Source organism: Lycorma delicatula, chromosome 2 (genome assembly GCF_047948215.1).
Source record: "Lycorma delicatula isolate Av1 chromosome 2, ASM4794821v1, whole genome shotgun sequence".
Taxonomy (NCBI): domain Eukaryota; kingdom Metazoa; phylum Arthropoda; class Insecta; order Hemiptera; family Fulgoridae; genus Lycorma; species Lycorma delicatula.
In genome coordinates this window covers 104680490-104697446 of record NC_134456.1, presented here as the reverse complement: position 1 = coordinate 104697446, position 16957 = coordinate 104680490, and the positions used below count along the sequence as shown (strand labels likewise).

The 16957-nt window shown below is 30.9% G+C and overlaps 1 protein-coding gene across 1 annotated transcript in view; it reads left to right on the top strand.

Moving 5' to 3' along the window:
- Positions 1-16957, top strand: part of Cog4 (conserved oligomeric Golgi complex subunit 4) — a 54278-nt gene that overhangs the window by 7330 nt on the left and 29991 nt on the right. Inside the window, exons 2-4 of the mRNA XM_075355924.1 lie at positions 9-294; positions 542-739; positions 14625-14802. Coding sequence (XP_075212039.1) covers positions 217-294; positions 542-739; positions 14625-14802 — 454 coding nt within the window. The 5' untranslated portion in view covers positions 9-216. The remainder of the gene's footprint in view (positions 1-8; positions 295-541; positions 740-14624; positions 14803-16957) is intronic.

Sequence of the window (16957 nt, the reverse complement as noted above, 5' to 3'; positions counted from 1 at the left end):
ATTTGCAGGTAGCGATACATGTTAATACTATAAGGTGGAATTCTTGTTTCCCCTCCGCTTAAATTCCGTTTTGTGCTCGTCTCATCTGGATAGATTGAATTCGTTTACGTGTGCTTATACTGTACCGAATTTGAGGTTATGTGTCAAAGTTTGTTTTGAAACAGTTTTATAAGTATTCTTACTGGTTTTCTTGAAAGTTATCTATGATACTTTAAAATGGAGCTGATTAATTTACAAGAACCTGATGCTGAAGAAAAAATTAAAGCAGTTTATGACAGGTTGACTTCAGAAGAGGTAAATTTATTTATTAATTTTTGAAACATGAAGAATTAATATTACTTTTTTTACTTTGCATGGAGAGTAATTTGTAAAATTATAAATGTAACCGCATCAGTTATGAGCTTGCGTTTTAGAAATTTGAATGTAAAATAGTTGACTCTTCGATAATTGAAGAAAATTACAAAGAATTTAATTAATAAGGTATACAAAATTTAACAAGTGTTATTATTACAGCATAATAACTTTCATGTCTAATTTACAGGAAGAAATAAAAATTCAGTTAGATGGAATACTAGCTCGTCAGAGTCACCTAGATGCTAAAATTAGAGGAATTACAAAGGCATTGCCTAATTTACAAATTGTTCATTCAGACGCACAGCAACTTTCAGAAATGATATCTTTTACTTCAACTTTAGCTGAGAATGTTAGTGCTAAGGTTCGACAATTAGACACAGCCCGAGTAAGTGATACTGATATTTACTATAAAAAGTTTTAGAATATATTTCCAGAGCACTTTATAAATATTAATTACCACTATCCTAGCCGTAAAATAATATTAAAATGATCTTTTCTTTATAATTGATGTGCCTGATTTCCTTTTTTTCAATTGTTTATCCATTTTCATGTGCACTTTTTTAGTGCTTGCTACTTCACATGCATTTTATCTATATATATTGATTAAAAAAAAAAAAACTTTAAAATGCAGGAAAGAGATATATGTCATCTTCTATTAATTTTTAATTTTTGCTGCTTTTGCCACTATTTGTGAATATAAAAATTACTGTTTTGGTGATTTTATTGTGTAATTTAAACTTCAAATTAATTATTAAATTGAATATATATCTTTGATACAGTCATCATTGTCAAATATTAGTTGCCCATTTATTGCATGTCTTATTATTTTTAATCTGTGTAATTTTTGGAGAATATACTACTTCAATTTTTTATTTACTTATAACATTGTTGTTATATCTTTGCTTTTAGAAAAGTGGTGTTTATTTTTCAGTATTTTTTATTTATTAGTAATAATTTTTAGTATGTTTTTATGGATTTAGATTTTTGCCTGCTGTATGCTTGTATCAATTACGTTTTTATAATTCCAATTGGTCTTACCTTTTTTAAATGTTATTGTTTTCCACATTTTATTTTGTAAACATCTGCATTGCTATTGAATTATTGACTCTGGTTTTATTAATTCACTATTTAATCTTCTATTGTTTCATATACTATTTTATGAGTGTAAATGTACCAAAGAAATAGTACATTTTTTACCGATAATTATCAACATGTAGGTTTTTTGTTTTGTTTTTGGATGATTAATTCATCACATAAGCTTGACGCTTGTGGATGGGATTGTGATGTGGAAATTTTTGTAGTGTAGGAAAAATGCTATGCCTTACTGGGATTTGAATCCAGGACCTCCGAATGAAAGGCCAAGACGCTGCTACCATTCCACCACGGAGATCAGTGGTTTTAATTTCCCATTTGAATTTGTTTTATGATTATTTTATTTACATCAATAATGCTATAGTTGTACATTGCTATATCTATATTTTTAAATTAAATTGTTTAATTAATTTTTATCACTAATGTAGCATAAGTCAACATGTTAATCATAATATTACAAGTTAATATTTTTTGAAGTGTGAATGTATTGATCTATTACTAAGATATAACATAATATTTCACAGTAGTTGCTGACATAATTAAGAGAATTTTAATCGTAGTATAACCTAACCTATATCTTCAGATTTTATTAAATTTGTTTATTTTTATTAACAAGCTACCATATTCAAGAAAAATATAAAACTATTGCCTACAAAAAGCAAAATTGAGTTTTCTGTTCGATATATTTACCAAACTATTTTATAGGTCTATATCAATTTCAGATAATCACAAACTTAAGTGTAGGTTGATGTATGAAGAGAAGTAGTAGTTTTTTATTTTCTCTTATTAATTATATGAAAATATTTTATTTGTGTTTTTTACTACTAAATCAATTTTATTACTTTAAGAATTTATAACTTGTAAAGAAATTTTGTACATAAATCTAAACTGTAATTTAAAGAGCAGTAGAATAGTAGTTAGACAAATAAATAATATTAAACTCAACATTAAAACCTTTTTCATGTTTAAAAACTAAAGTTTGCACCTTTCAGCCATAATTGGTGAGCCATATTAAAATGGAGTTAATGCAGAAATTTTAAAATTTTACAAAATGCACTCTTTGTAGGATGTTTGTGTTTAAGTTTCACACTATGTTTTTGCATTTTTACATAGAATATTGAAAAGTCATAAAAAATACAGTAAAAAAATCAGGTTTTCAAATCAACATTTGCTGTTTACCTTAACATGTGTTTAATTTGTAATTGATCCAATTAAGTGTTTTAGAACATTTTAAAATAAAAATCTTGATGCTATATTATACTTTTGTGTAATGAAAATCAATTTACATCAGTAAATTGATTGATATAGTACAGTAAGATTGATATATGTACTTTACATATATGTTTTATTTAGAAACCAATTGACAGCTCTATTTTGAAAGTACTTTAAAGAATTAAACTGAATTTATTGCTATCAACTATACTGAAATATATTTAATATACATATTAAAATACCTTTTAAACAGTTTATAAATGAAACACTAAATATTTTAGATAAGCCATTTTTATTGTAGCAACAATGTTAAAGATTTCAGTTTGTAATTTGTTGAGTTGAGGTGGTCTGTTCAGTTACATTACTAACAAGGGCTTACAATGAAGTTTATTGATGCACTTTTGCAGAATGGTAGGAGGGGTTAAAAAACCTACTTAAAACCCAAAATGGCAGCTTCCAACTAAGATTAATTTTGGAGTAAACTGCATTTAAAGAGTGGTTTAAGTAGATTATTTGTAAATTTGCAATCACAGCTGTATCAGTCGAGTGGGAAGCATTGTATCATAATTGTGTCTTTTTTTTTAACTCCTACCACTCTGCAAAGACCATTGTAAGTTGACTGCCCTTGTAAATTCCATTAATGAGGTTTTCCTCAGTATACATTAAGTTTTTACCTAAACCTTATCATCTCTTTACAGTGAAGTACTATGATGAAATAGTAATTTGGGTTGTAACATATTTCTTTTACTACATTTAGCTACTATCAAATTTATCATCATACACATTACACACAATATCATTAATTCTCTTATCATCTAAATAAATCTTTAAATAAATATTTATTTCTGTAAATTTCAATAATGATCTTCAATAATTTTGAGATTAGATGATGTTCTCTTGTGTTTGTAACTGAAATTTATAAATTTGTCTTTCAAACTAGCTTTTATTTTAATTATTATTGTAGTTGATATAAATTTAAGTGTACTTGTATTTATTATTTTTGTTATAGTATTTATAAACGATTTCAGCCATTAAAAGTTGATTTTCAAATATGCTTTGGAGAATTTTTTTTGATGAAAATTGTTTGACAGTACTTCCAGTGCTGTATAATGGTCTTTTTGTGTTCACAGTAGTATAAAGTCGCACTCAGTGGTTATTCTGAAGTTTTTTTCATGGTAGCTCAAAATCAGAAAGTTTTGGAATTCTTATATTGTCCAGCATATCCACCCAAAAAGTAATATGTTGTGATTGGTCAAACCTTTCAGTAATTCTAAAACAAGTTCTTTTTAAAAATGATAAAATGATATTGTGCTATATTGTAAGTAAACACTATTTACATAATAATTGTTGGAAATTAGTTTTTTCTTCTCATTTTCTAAATACACATTAATAGGTTATTGGACTATTCATCCAGTGAAATGATTGAATCTCATCCAGAATCACTTGTACATATTAGTTTTCACAGAAATTGCTGATAAATTTTCTTCTCTCTAAAACAGTTGGAATAATCTGTTAAAAATTAAAATTTAGATTTTGAATTGAAGTTATGCTTCCTAAAAATATTTACATTTTCTGTAATTTTGTTTTAAAGTCTGAAAAATGCTTATAAACATTAGCAAGCTACATCTATAGATTGAAATCCTTGCTTATATTTCACTTTTCATCATTAATAAAATAATATTTTTTATTATCAAGGAGTTATAAAACTACTGATGAACATAAACACAGATTATAGTCATATAATATACTTGTTTTTTTTTTTGTATTAAGTCCCATACTACCATCATTTTAAGTAATTCCATATAATCCAACTTCTGATTCAGAGTGTACCATGGTATTAACATACCATTTGATGAATGATGTAGGCATATAAGTTCATGGTGCTAAAGCTCCTACAAGAATAACATTATTTTCGTCTAATTCAGAAAATCTAATTCTTATATTAGACAGAGTGTTTAGATTTCTTTCAAATTGGGCATTTTTGTTTCATTTCTTTTAATTTATTTTTATTTCTACGGGTAAACAATTTTTTTCACAGATCAGTCTTTTGTATTTTAAAGAAAGTCACTTTTACTTATGTGATGTGTTGGTCCAGTACTAGTCAACACTAGAAAAACGTTTTCCACTAGTTGTGACATTGCATTTTGTCATAATCTTTAGTGTACGAGGTGTGTTAAAAAAAGTAATGAGAATTTTTGTTTTTTGAAAAGAATTTTATTTATTCATCTACATTAATGTTATCTATCCCCTTCAAAATAGCCCCATTAGATATTATACACTTATGCCAGCACTTTTTCCAATCCCCAAAACACTTCTGGAACTCAATCTTTGGCATTTAGGTAAAGATCTTTAGATCTTTAGCTCTTTCAGCTATTCACTTTTAATCTCATCTGTGTTTGTAAAACAATGGCCCTCTTTATTAAGGCCAGGGGGATGGTTCTCTTTATTTTCTCTTTATTAAGGTTCTCTTTATTTTTGGGATGGGGCCATGTCTGGCAGATATGGGGACTGGGTAATTTTTAACCAAAAACAACATTGAAATGATACTTTCAATGTTGTTTTTGGTTAAAAATTGACGAACAAGCAATGAAGTGTGAGCAGGCGTATTATTGTGTTGCAAAAGCAATGAATTGTTTTGCCACAAATCTGGACATTTTTTTGGATTGCTTCATGCAAACATTGTTGAACTTGTAGGTAATACTCCTTATTGATCATTTGATCTTGCGGCAAGAACTCATGATACATTACGTCGTTAAAATCAAAGAACACAGTGAGCATAACCCATCACATTTGACCATACTTGTCGAGCTTTTTTGTCTTGGTGATCCAGAATGCCTCCATTGGAACAACTGAGCCTTAGTTTTGACGTCATATCCATAAACCCATGTTTCATCACCTGTTATGACAACGTTTCAGTAGTTCTGCATCATTGTTAACTTCATTTAGCAACTCCTGAACAACTTCCATTCGCCACTGTTTTTGTGTGAAATTCAACAATTTTGGAACAAATTTTACTGTCACACATTTCATACCCAAAACATTCGAAAAAATTTCATGGCATGAGCCAATTGATATCCCAACATCCTTTACTCATATCAGACTGACCAAAAGCAATATTTAACATTTTTAAAACATTGCTACACTTCATTCAATTTTTATAGCAAAATTTAATTTAAATTCTCCAATCCATTATTTATACAAATAATAAATCGCCAATTGTACCAAAGCACGTGTTACCCTTTTGACAGCTGACAAGACTAACCAACAGTATGGCTAAAAATGAATAGATACTTTTTAGACATGCTTACCAATATAACAATGAAAAAATATTAAGAATCGGACTAATACAAACTGTGAAATTTCAAAATTCCTGTTACTTTTTGAATACACTTGGCCAGGATTTTGTCAGTAGACTTATATAAATCGTTTTCTTGTCTTTTAGTAGTGTCCATTATTCTTTCCCTAAGACTATTTATTAAATAGAATAATTATATTCATCATCCAAATGAAGTGAGTATCTGTATCAATGCTCTAGGAAAGCTTTAATATTAGTTTTCTTTTCATCTTTTATTTGTTGTGTTATGGCTTTCTTTTTTTCTTATCATAAGAGCTAAATTTTTTACAGGAGACATGTCTAAGGGTGATGTTACTAAATATATATATATATATATTTTTTTTTAAATCAATTCTTTTAAGAATTAATTTAAAAAAATCAATTTTAAGATTCAGTTCAATTTTAAGAATTGATCAATGGTTGATCTAAAATAAAATAAGTAAATACTTCTTTTTTTGCTAATATTATATTTACGTTTCATTTTATTATATTACAGTCGTTTAATTTTGATATACCCCTACATCCTACATCCTTAAATATTTTGTTTACGTATTCCAAAGGTTGCCTGCCTGCCAAAGTTTTCCCTTCCACTGTCCCTCCAATATCAAAGCGATTAGTCCAGGATGCCTTAATATGTGACCTATAAGTCTGTCTCCGGAGGTAAAATAGTCCCCCGTTCGGATCTCCGGGTGGGGACTACTAAGGAAGGGGTCACCAGAAAATTAAAAAATAACATTCTACGAGTCGGAGCGTGGAATGTTAGAAGCTTGAAAAAGGTTGGTAGGCTAGAAAATTTAAAAAGGGAAATGGGTAGGACAAATGTGGATATAGTAGGAATTAGTGAGGTTCGGTGGGAAGAGGAAGGCGACGTTTGGTCAGGTGATTTTAGAGTAATTAACTCAGCGTCAAATAATGGGCAGGCAGGAGTAGGTTTCGTGATGAACAAGAAGATAGGGAGGAGAGTGGAGTATTTCAAAACGCATAGCGATAGAATCATTGTAATAAGGATAAAATCAAAACCTAAACCGACAACGATTGTTAACGTCTATATGCCTACAAGCGCCCATGATGATGATGAGGTAGAGTGTGTATACAAAGAGATTGATGAAGCAATTAAACACGTAAAAGGAGATGAAAATTTAATAATAGTTGGAGATTGGAATGCAAGCATTGGTAAAGGCAAGGAAGGAAATATAGTGGGTGAATACGGGCTGGGCAAAAGGAATGAAAGAGGGGACCGACTTATAGAATTTTGCACGAAGTATAATTTAGTAATTGCCAACACCCAATTTAAAAATCATAATAGAAGAATATACACTTGGAAAAAGCCAGGCGATACTGGAAGGTATCAGATAGATTATATCATGGTTAAGCAAAGATTTAGAAATCAACTCGTTGACTGCAAAACTTACCCTGGAGCAGACATTGATAGCGACCATAATTTGGTGATAATGAAATGTAGATTGGGGTTTAAAAACCTGAAGAAAAGGTGTCAGATGAATCGGTGGAATTTAGAGAAGCTTGAGGAAGAGGAGGTAAAGAAGATTTTTGAGGAGGACATCGCAAGAGGTCTGAGTAAAAAAGATAAGGTAGAAAATGTAGAAGAAGAATGGGAGAATGTTAAAAAGGAAATTCTTAAATCAGCAGAAGCAAACTTAGGCGGAATAAAGAGAACCGGTAGAAAACCTTGGGTTTCAGACGATATATTGCAGCTGATGGATGAACGTAGAAAATATAAGAATGCTAGTGATGAAGAAAGTAAAAGGAACTATCGGAAATTAAGAAATGCTATAAACAGGAAGTGCAAACTGGCGAAAGAAGAGTGGATTAAAGAAAAGTGTTCAGAAGTGGAAAGAGAAATGAACATTGGTAAAATAGACGGAGCATACAGGAAAGTTAAGGAAAATTTTGGGGTACATAAATTAAAATCTAATAATGTGTTAAACAAAGATGGTACACCAATATATAATACGAAAGGTAAAGTCGATAGATGGGTGGAATATATCGAAGAGTTATACGGAGGAAATGAATTAGAAAATGGTGTTATAGAGGAAGAAGAGGAAGTTGAGGAGGATGAAATGGGAGAAACAATACTCAGATCTGAATTTAAGAGAGCATTAAAAGATTTAAATGGCAGAAAGGCTCCTGGAATAGACGGAATACCTGTAGAATTACTGCGCAGTGCAGGTGAGGAAGCGATTGATAGATTATACAAACTGGTGTGTAATATTTATGAAAAAGGGGAATTTCCATCAGACTTCAAAAAAAGTGTTATAGTTATGATACCAAAGAAAGCAGGGGCAGATAAATGTGAAGAATACAGAACAATTAGTTTAACTAGTCATGCATCAAAAATCTTAACTAGAATTTTATACAGAAGAATTGAGAGGAGAGTGGAAGAAGTGTTAGGAGAAGACCAATTTGGTTTCAGGAAAAGTATAGGGACAAGGGAAGCAATTTTAGGCCTCAGATTAATAGTAGAAGGAAGATTAAAGAAAAACAAACCAACATACTTGGCGTTTATAGACCTAGAAAAGGCTTTCGATAACGTAGACTGGAATAAAATGTTCAGCATTTTAAAAAAATTAGGGTTCAAATACAGAGATAGAAGAACAATTGCCAACATGTACAGGAACCAAACAGCAACAATAACAATTGAAGAACATAAGAAAGAAGCCCTAATAAGAAAGGGAGTCCGACAAGGATGTTCCCTATCTCCGTTACTTTTTAATCTTTACATGGAACTAGCAGTTAATGATGTTAAAGAACAATTTAGATTCGGAGTAACAGTACAAGGTGAAAAGATAAAGATGCTACGATTTGCTGATGATATAGTAATTCTAGCCGAGAGTAAAAAGGATTTAGAAGAAACAATGAACGGCATAGATGAAGTCCTATGCAAGAACTATCGCATGAAAATAAACAAGAACAAAACAAAAGTAATGAAATGTAGTAGAAATAACAAAGATGGACCGCTGAATGTGAAAATAGGAGGAGAAAAGATTATGGAGGTAGAAGAATTTTGTTATTTGGGAAGTAAAATTACTAAAGATGGACGAAGCAGGAGCGATATAAAATGCCGAATAGCACAAGCTAAACGAGCCTTCAGTAAGAAATATAATTTGTTTACATCAAAAATTAATTTAAATGTCAGGAAAAGATTTTTGAAAGTGTATGTTTGGAGTGTTGCTTTATATGGAAGTGAAACTTGGACAATCGGAGTATCTGAGAAGAAAAGATTAGAAGCTTTTGAAATGTGGTGCTATAGGAGAATGTTAAAAATCAGATGGGTGGATAAAGTGACAAATGAAGAGGTATTGCGGCAAATAGATGAAGAAAGAAGCATTTGGAAAAATATAGTTAAAAGAAGAGACAGACTTACAGGCCACATACTAAGGCATCCTGGAATAATCGCTTTAATATTGGAAGGACAGGTAGAAGGGAAAAATTGTGTAGGCAGGCCACGTTTGGAGTATGTAAAACAAATTGTTGGGGATGTAGGATGTAGAGGGTATACTGAAATGAAACGACTAGCACTAGATAGGGAATCTTGGAGAGCTGCATCAAACCAGTCAAATGACTGAAGACAAAAAAAAAAAAAAAAAAAGTCTGTCTCTTCTTTTAACTATATATTTCCAAATATTTCTTTCTTCATCAATTTGCCATAACACCTCTTCATTTGTCACTTTATCCACTTATCTAATTTTTAACATTCTCCTATTGCACCACATTTCAAAAGCTTTTAATCATTTCTTCTCAGCTACTCTGATCGTTCAAGTTTCACTTCCATATAAAGCTATGCTCCAAACATATACTTCCAAAAATATTTTCCCGATGTTTATATTAATTTTTGATGTAAACAAATTATATTTCTGAATAAAGGCTCGTTTTGCTTGTGCTATTCAGCATTTTATATCACTCCTGCTTCGTCCATCTGTAGTAATTCTACTTTCCAAATAACAAAATTCTTCTACCTCTGTAATCTTTACTCTTCCTATTTTTATATTCAGTGGTTCATCTACATTATTTCTACTACATTTCATTACTTTTGTTTTGTTCTTGTTTATTTTCATGCGGTAGTTCTTGCATAGGACTTCATCCATGCCGTTCATTGTTTCTTCTAAATCTTTTTACTCTCAGCTAGAATTACTATATCATCAGCAAATCATAGCATCTTTTAACCTTGTACTGTTATTCTGGATCTAAACTGTTCTTTGACATCATTAACTGCCAGTTCTATGTAAAGATTAAAAAGTAACAGGGATAGCGAACGTCCATATCGGACTCCCTTATTTATTATGGCTTCTTTCTTATGTTCTTCAATTATTACTGTTGTTGTTTGGTTCCTGTAAGTGTTAGCAAATGTTCTTCTATCTTTGTATTTGAACCCTATTTTTTTTTAAATGCTGAACATTTTATTCCAGTCTATGTTATCGAATGCCTTTTCTAAGTCTATAAATGCAACCCACCGGGTTGGTCTAGTGGTGAATGTGTCTTCCCAAATCAGCTGATTTGGAAGTCGAGAGTTCCAGCGTTCAAGTCCTAGTAAAGCCAGTTATTTTTACACGGATTTGAATACTAGATCATGGATACCGGTGTTCTTTGGTGGTTGGGTTTCAATTAACCACACATCTCAGGAATGGTCGAATTGAGACTGTACAAGACTAAACTTCATTTACACTCATACATATCATCCTCATTCATCCTATGAAGAATTATCTAAACGGTAGTTACCGGAGGTTAAACAGGAAAGAAAGGAAGGTCTATAAATGCCAAGTATGTTGGTTTGTTTTTCTTTAATCTTCCTTCTACCATTAATCTGAGAGTTAAAATTGCTTCCCTGTCCCTATACTTTTCCTGAAACCAAATTGGTCTTCTCCTAACACTTCTTTCACTCTCCTCTCAATTCTTCTGTACAGAATTCTAATTAGGATTTTTTGATGCATGACTAGTTAAATTAATTGTTGTGTATTCTTCACATTTATCTGTTCCTCCTTTCTTTGGTATCATGACTATAACACTCTTTTTTAAGTCTGATGGAACTTCCCCTTTTTCGTAAATATTACACATCAGTTTATATAAGCTATCTATCGCTTCCTCACCTGCACTGCACAGTAATTCTTCTATTCCAGGAGCCTTCCTGCCATTCAAATCTTTTAAAGCTCTCTTAAATTGAGATCTCAGTATTGTTTCTCCCCTTTCATTCTTTTCGACTTCTTCTTCTTCCTCTATAACACCATTTTCCAATTCATTTCCTCCATGTAACTCTTCAGTATATTTCACCCACCTATTGACCTTTCCTTTCGTATTATAAATTGATGTACCATCTTTGTTCAACACATTATTAGATTTTAATTTATGTACCACAAAAGTTTCCTTAACTTTTCTATATGCTTCGTCTATTTTACCAATGATCATTTCTTTTTCCACTTCTTAACACTTTTCTTTAATCCATTCTTCTTTTGCTAGTTTGCATTTCCTGTTTATAGAATTTCTTAATTGTTGATAGTTCCTTTTATTTTCTTCATCACTAGCATTCTTATATTTTCTACTTTCATCCATCAGCTGCGATATATTCTCTGATATCCAAGGTTTTCTACCAGTTCTCTTTATTCCGCCTAAGTTTGCTTCTGCTGATTTAAGAATTTCCTTTTTAACATTCTCCCATTCTTCTTCTACATTTTCTACCTTATCTTTTTTACTCAGACCTCTTGCGATGTCCTCCTCAAACATCTTCTTTACCTCCTCTTCCTCAAGCTTCTCTAATTCCACTGATTCATCTGACACCTTTTTATCAGGTTTTTAAACCCCAATCTACATTTCATTATCATTAAATTATGGTTGCTATAAGTGTCTGCAACAGGGTAAGCTTTGCAGTCGACGAGTTGATTTCTAAATATTTGCTTAACCATGATATAATGTGTCTGATACTTTGCAGTATCACCTGGATTTTTCCATGTGTGTATTCTTCTATTATGATTTTTAAACTGAGTGTTGACAATTACTAAATTATACTTAATGCAAAACACTGTAAGTTGGTCCCCTCTTTCATTCCTTTTGCCCAGCCCATATTCATCCATAATACTTCCTTCCTTGGCTTTTACAATGCTTGCATTCCAATCTCCAACTATTATTAAATTTTCATCCCCTTTTATGTGTTTAATTGCTTCGTCAATTTCTTCATATACACACTACCTCATCATCATCATGGGCACTTGTAGGCATATAGACCTTAACAGTTGTTGTCGGCTTAGGTTTTGATTTTATCTTTATTACAATGATTCTGTCGCTATGCATTTTGAAATACTGTACTGTCTTCCCTATATTCTTGTTCATTACGAAACCTACACTTGCCTGCCCTTTATCTGAAGTTGTGTTTATTATTCTAAATTCATCTAACCAAAATTATTTTCCTCTTCCCACCAAACCTTGCTAATTCCTACTATATCTACATTTAATCTATCCTTTTCCCTCTTTAAATTATCTAACCTACCAGCTTTTTTTAGACTTCTAACATTCCACACTCTGATTTGTAGAATGTTATTTTTTAATTTTCTGGTGTCCCCATCCTTAGCAGTCTCCACCCAGAGATCTGAACAGGGGACTAGTTTACCTTCGGAATATTTTACCAAGGAAGGCACCTCCATCTTTGTTACTACAGAGAGCTACATTTTCTAGGAAAAAAGCAGCTGTAGTTTTCTATTGCTTTCAGCTGTGCAGTACTCAGAAAATTGAGTGATGTTGATATGACTGTTCCTTCTGATCGACGCCCTTAACAACTACTGAAAGAGCTGCTGCCCTCTTTCAGGAATCATTCCTTAGTCTGGCTCTCAACAGATACCTCTCTGATATGGTTGCACCTTCGGTCCAGCTACTCTGTATCATTGAGCACTCAAGCCCCCTCACCATCAGCAAGGTCTCATGATTCATAAGGGGAGTTATAAATATATGTATGATAGCTTAAGTTTTATAGTCTTCATTTAAAGTTTCCAACACAACAAAAAACCACTTAATTTTTGCTGTGAAAAAAGTGGTAAAGTTACAAAGTACTGAACAATTAATATTTTATTTTGTGAAGAATAAAACAAACCTTGGATGACCAAAATAAAATACTGACCGACTTACATAACTCTTTCAGCTTACAAAGCATTTCTTGGGTAGAAATTAATTGTGAGTAGTGAGATGGAGAAATCATTGCAATTTGTTTTACTGACTAGAAAAATGAACTGCAAGACTTACAGTTTCACAATAGTTTTTATTACATGTTTAGTATTTTGTATAATACATTAAAAAAAAAAGTGTATATATATATAATTAAATATTGCAGACATCTCTACTAGAAACAATTTTTTGAAACCAAATTTTTTCATTCACTTCCTCTTTGGGTATTGCTCATGACTTATTGCCAAAATTTGCAAAATTCGGGTTAACAATTTTTAGTAGGGTTCTAGTGTTGAGTTAATGTTGTTTATTTGTTTAAACAACACATTGTTTAATATATTTAAATACTTATTCTTATTTAATTACAAGAGCCATTTAGGGTCTATACTACAGATACCCATAGATAATATTTACCCATTTTCTGGTTATTAAATTGAAAAAAAGGAGTTGTTATACATTATCAGTGGTAGCCTGCATATAGGCACTGTGGAACTGCAGCACTCCTTATTTCCACATGATATTATCAATAAAATTTAATGTAATGAGTACTCTTTTTTTTTTAATTCTTTCTTTATACTTGTACAAATTGTACATAATCCCTAAGCTTAATGTCAGTAGCCATTCCCCAGTTTATGAAAAATATAGAAAAATCTTTGTATGGAACTGTGCGCTTCACAGTTCCAGGGCATGGTGTTTGGCTGTTGTGTGCATGCACAAGTGGGTGTCTTCCCCCTATGGGGTTGGGATGTAAGCATGCGCACATAGGAAGCTGCATACGTGTCTGTGAGGGAGAGAGAACAATGTCGCTCCCACAGTGGCGACACTGGCGTGTTGGTGGAAGGTAATTTTTTTTTACTCCATGTGTGTATGGAACATTCCTTGTTTGTTCCCTTTTCTAGTTTAGTCCGTGGAAGAATATGAAAGTAGTTAAGTTGTTTTTCAATAGTAATCAGAAGATGATAGAAAGCAAGAGCTCTTTGATTGCCAAATTTGTCCAAAAACATGCTTGCTGGATGGGTGAAAGAGAATGTAATTAGTTTGATAAAAATATAGCAATAATTAATGATTACAATGTTGTAGGTAAACTTAAAATAGTGAGTTATGGTTATCAAAACCTCAATCTTCTTTATCTCTAATGTTAAGAATTGAGATAAAGGCTTGGAGTTTTAAGATAAGGATGCTAAACAGAACATCCGACAATTATTCTTAAGTAGGATTTCACTAATTAATCAAAAATTGAGTCAAGTGTTTTAAAATGTTTTTTCTTAGAGTATTCGAAATTTGGCCTTAGGTAGAAACAGTTACCAAGAATTATTCAGCTTTGAAGTTCAAAGTATTCAAATTTCTATGAGATTATATGTTTAATGGTTTTCTTTTTGTAGTTATTATCTGATGATAATTTATAAAGTAACTAGTTTTCTTTTTTAAGATTTTTCATACATTATATCTATATACTTTTCTTGTTTTGTAGAGCCGAGTCTCAGAGTGTCAGCAGAGAGTACATGATTTATTAGATTTACAGTTATGCAGTGATGGTGTTCAGACTGCTCTTGCTGCTGATGATTATGAGAAAGCTGCTGCTCATATACATAGATTTCTAACAATGGATCAGATACTTCTGGAACAAACAGCTGATGATGTACAACAGGGTAATGATGTACTAATTATGCATAATATCATGATCATAAATGTCTGATTAATAGAAATTGGGCAGCTGGTACATGTTAGATTTATAAAATAAGCTTTCTGTAAACTTGGTAATGTAAATTATCATTCTCTTTGTTAATGGTTGTTCTTAGAAGAAAGAAAATTCCTTAATTTTTATTAAATTATAAAAGAGGTATGACTCATTTTCTGAATGCCTAGAAATATGATTATAGATATTTTCAGGACTATCTCCAGTTCCATCTTCAGTGATGTTGCAAATGGGGTATTTGTTTGTAGTGTTCATACTAAAATTGGTTAAAAAATTTGTTAAGTGTGTGATCAAATAGTAAGTTTGATCTGGGTTGTGTTCTATATTCTTCGGTTTATATTCTTTGGTCAAGTTTAATGCTTTTGTAGATTTTATGTTCTTCAAGTGTACTGGGATACATATTTTATGTGTCATTTGTATAATTTACACTTTGTGGTTAATAGTTACATCCTGTTTCTACGAGTTGATATCCTGATCCGAGTTAGATGTAGTGTTAGTTGTTTCTGTTCATGTGTGTGAATCAAGTTTGTCCATTATAGTATTTATTGTTTGTGGTATATAGCATTGTAGATGTTCACTTGCATGAATGTGTCAGTTGAAGTAGGTCATCTCTTTCAGATATTTATGAATTTTTGTTAAATTCATATTTTATCTGAAATTTAAGTTGCAGGTGAAGTTTATTGTTGAGTGTGGGGAGTGTATGAATTGTCCTGTATTGACTTTTAATAATACTGTGACATAGTGGCTGCAGCATTTTATCTAGCCTAAGTGTTTTTCATTCTGTAGTATATGTTCACTTTTGAATTATTTTCAAAAAATATTTCAGCCAGGAAGCTAAAAACTATGAACATATTTCTAGGCCAATTGGAATATAGTGATTATTATTGTGTTGTATGTAAATTATTTTCATTATGTTTTGAGTTACTATTTCAAGTATCTGTTACAGTAATATTAATGTTTTTCTGTTTCTTATTATATTTTTGTGATTTATTGAAAATATGTGGTAGTGAAAATATTGGTTGTGTCAAAGAATGCAACGATAGAGTTGTGTAGTATGTGTAAATTCTAAATATTTTTGAAAGCAATCATTTGAATTCTTTATGAATGTTCTAGTTATGTTTTGTTTATAAATTTTGAGTTTTATTTTTAAATTTGTGCTGCATGGTTTATTTTTTTGAAGTATTATATCGAAACAGTGAACTGTTTTGTGATATCTATAAAAATCATTTTATTTTGATCTGAAATTTTGCATTGGATCATTCTGTTAATAATGTATTTAATGACTTTATTGTGTATCAAGTCATTACATAGAATGATTTTAGATTTGATGAGTCAAAAAAATGAGCTGAGATCTGGGAGAATATTACTTAGAAAGTGAATACTAATGTATTATTGTAAATAAATTATTAATTTTACTTTATTTCTCAGATTGAAATGAATGAATAAATTGGAACACATGAGAGAGAAAAAACTTTTCATTTATTTTATATAATAATGAATTCTTGAAAACAGAAACTTGATGTAACACTTTTGTTATACAAATTTAGAATCTTTTCAGAAGATTTAACTTGATGGCAGATTTAATATGCTCAAGTTGTGCAAGCAAACAATTTTTATATTATTTTCTGCTGGTGACAAGTTTTCTAATTAAATAAAGCAAAAGAATAGTTAGTCAATTAAATTAGAGGTAATAAGCGTGGCCATGAAGTATGTCTCTTTATTACGAGTCTATTTTTTTGCATATTCCTTAAATTATTTTAAGGTATAATCGCTGTATTGATGTTGAAATGTCTGTTGTATCCTTTCACGAACTTCTTAAGTCCCTTTTTCCAGATTTTAGCTAGAAAATTGAGCTACTTTATTTTCCTCTTGCAACACAATATCATCATCATTATTATTCAAAGTAACTGATGAGATGACTTTAGAAACCCATCTACTGTTAAGCCATGCTATTGATGAAAGCAACTTGATTTGAGAAATATCTTAAAAACAGAATCTCCCTGCTTTGATATACTTTCTAAAAGTTGGAAATTCTTCCAAACACTCTGTGTTTATCCAATTTTAGTAGTGAGTGTCTTTCAGTAAAAAACCCTGTATTAAAGTTCTCA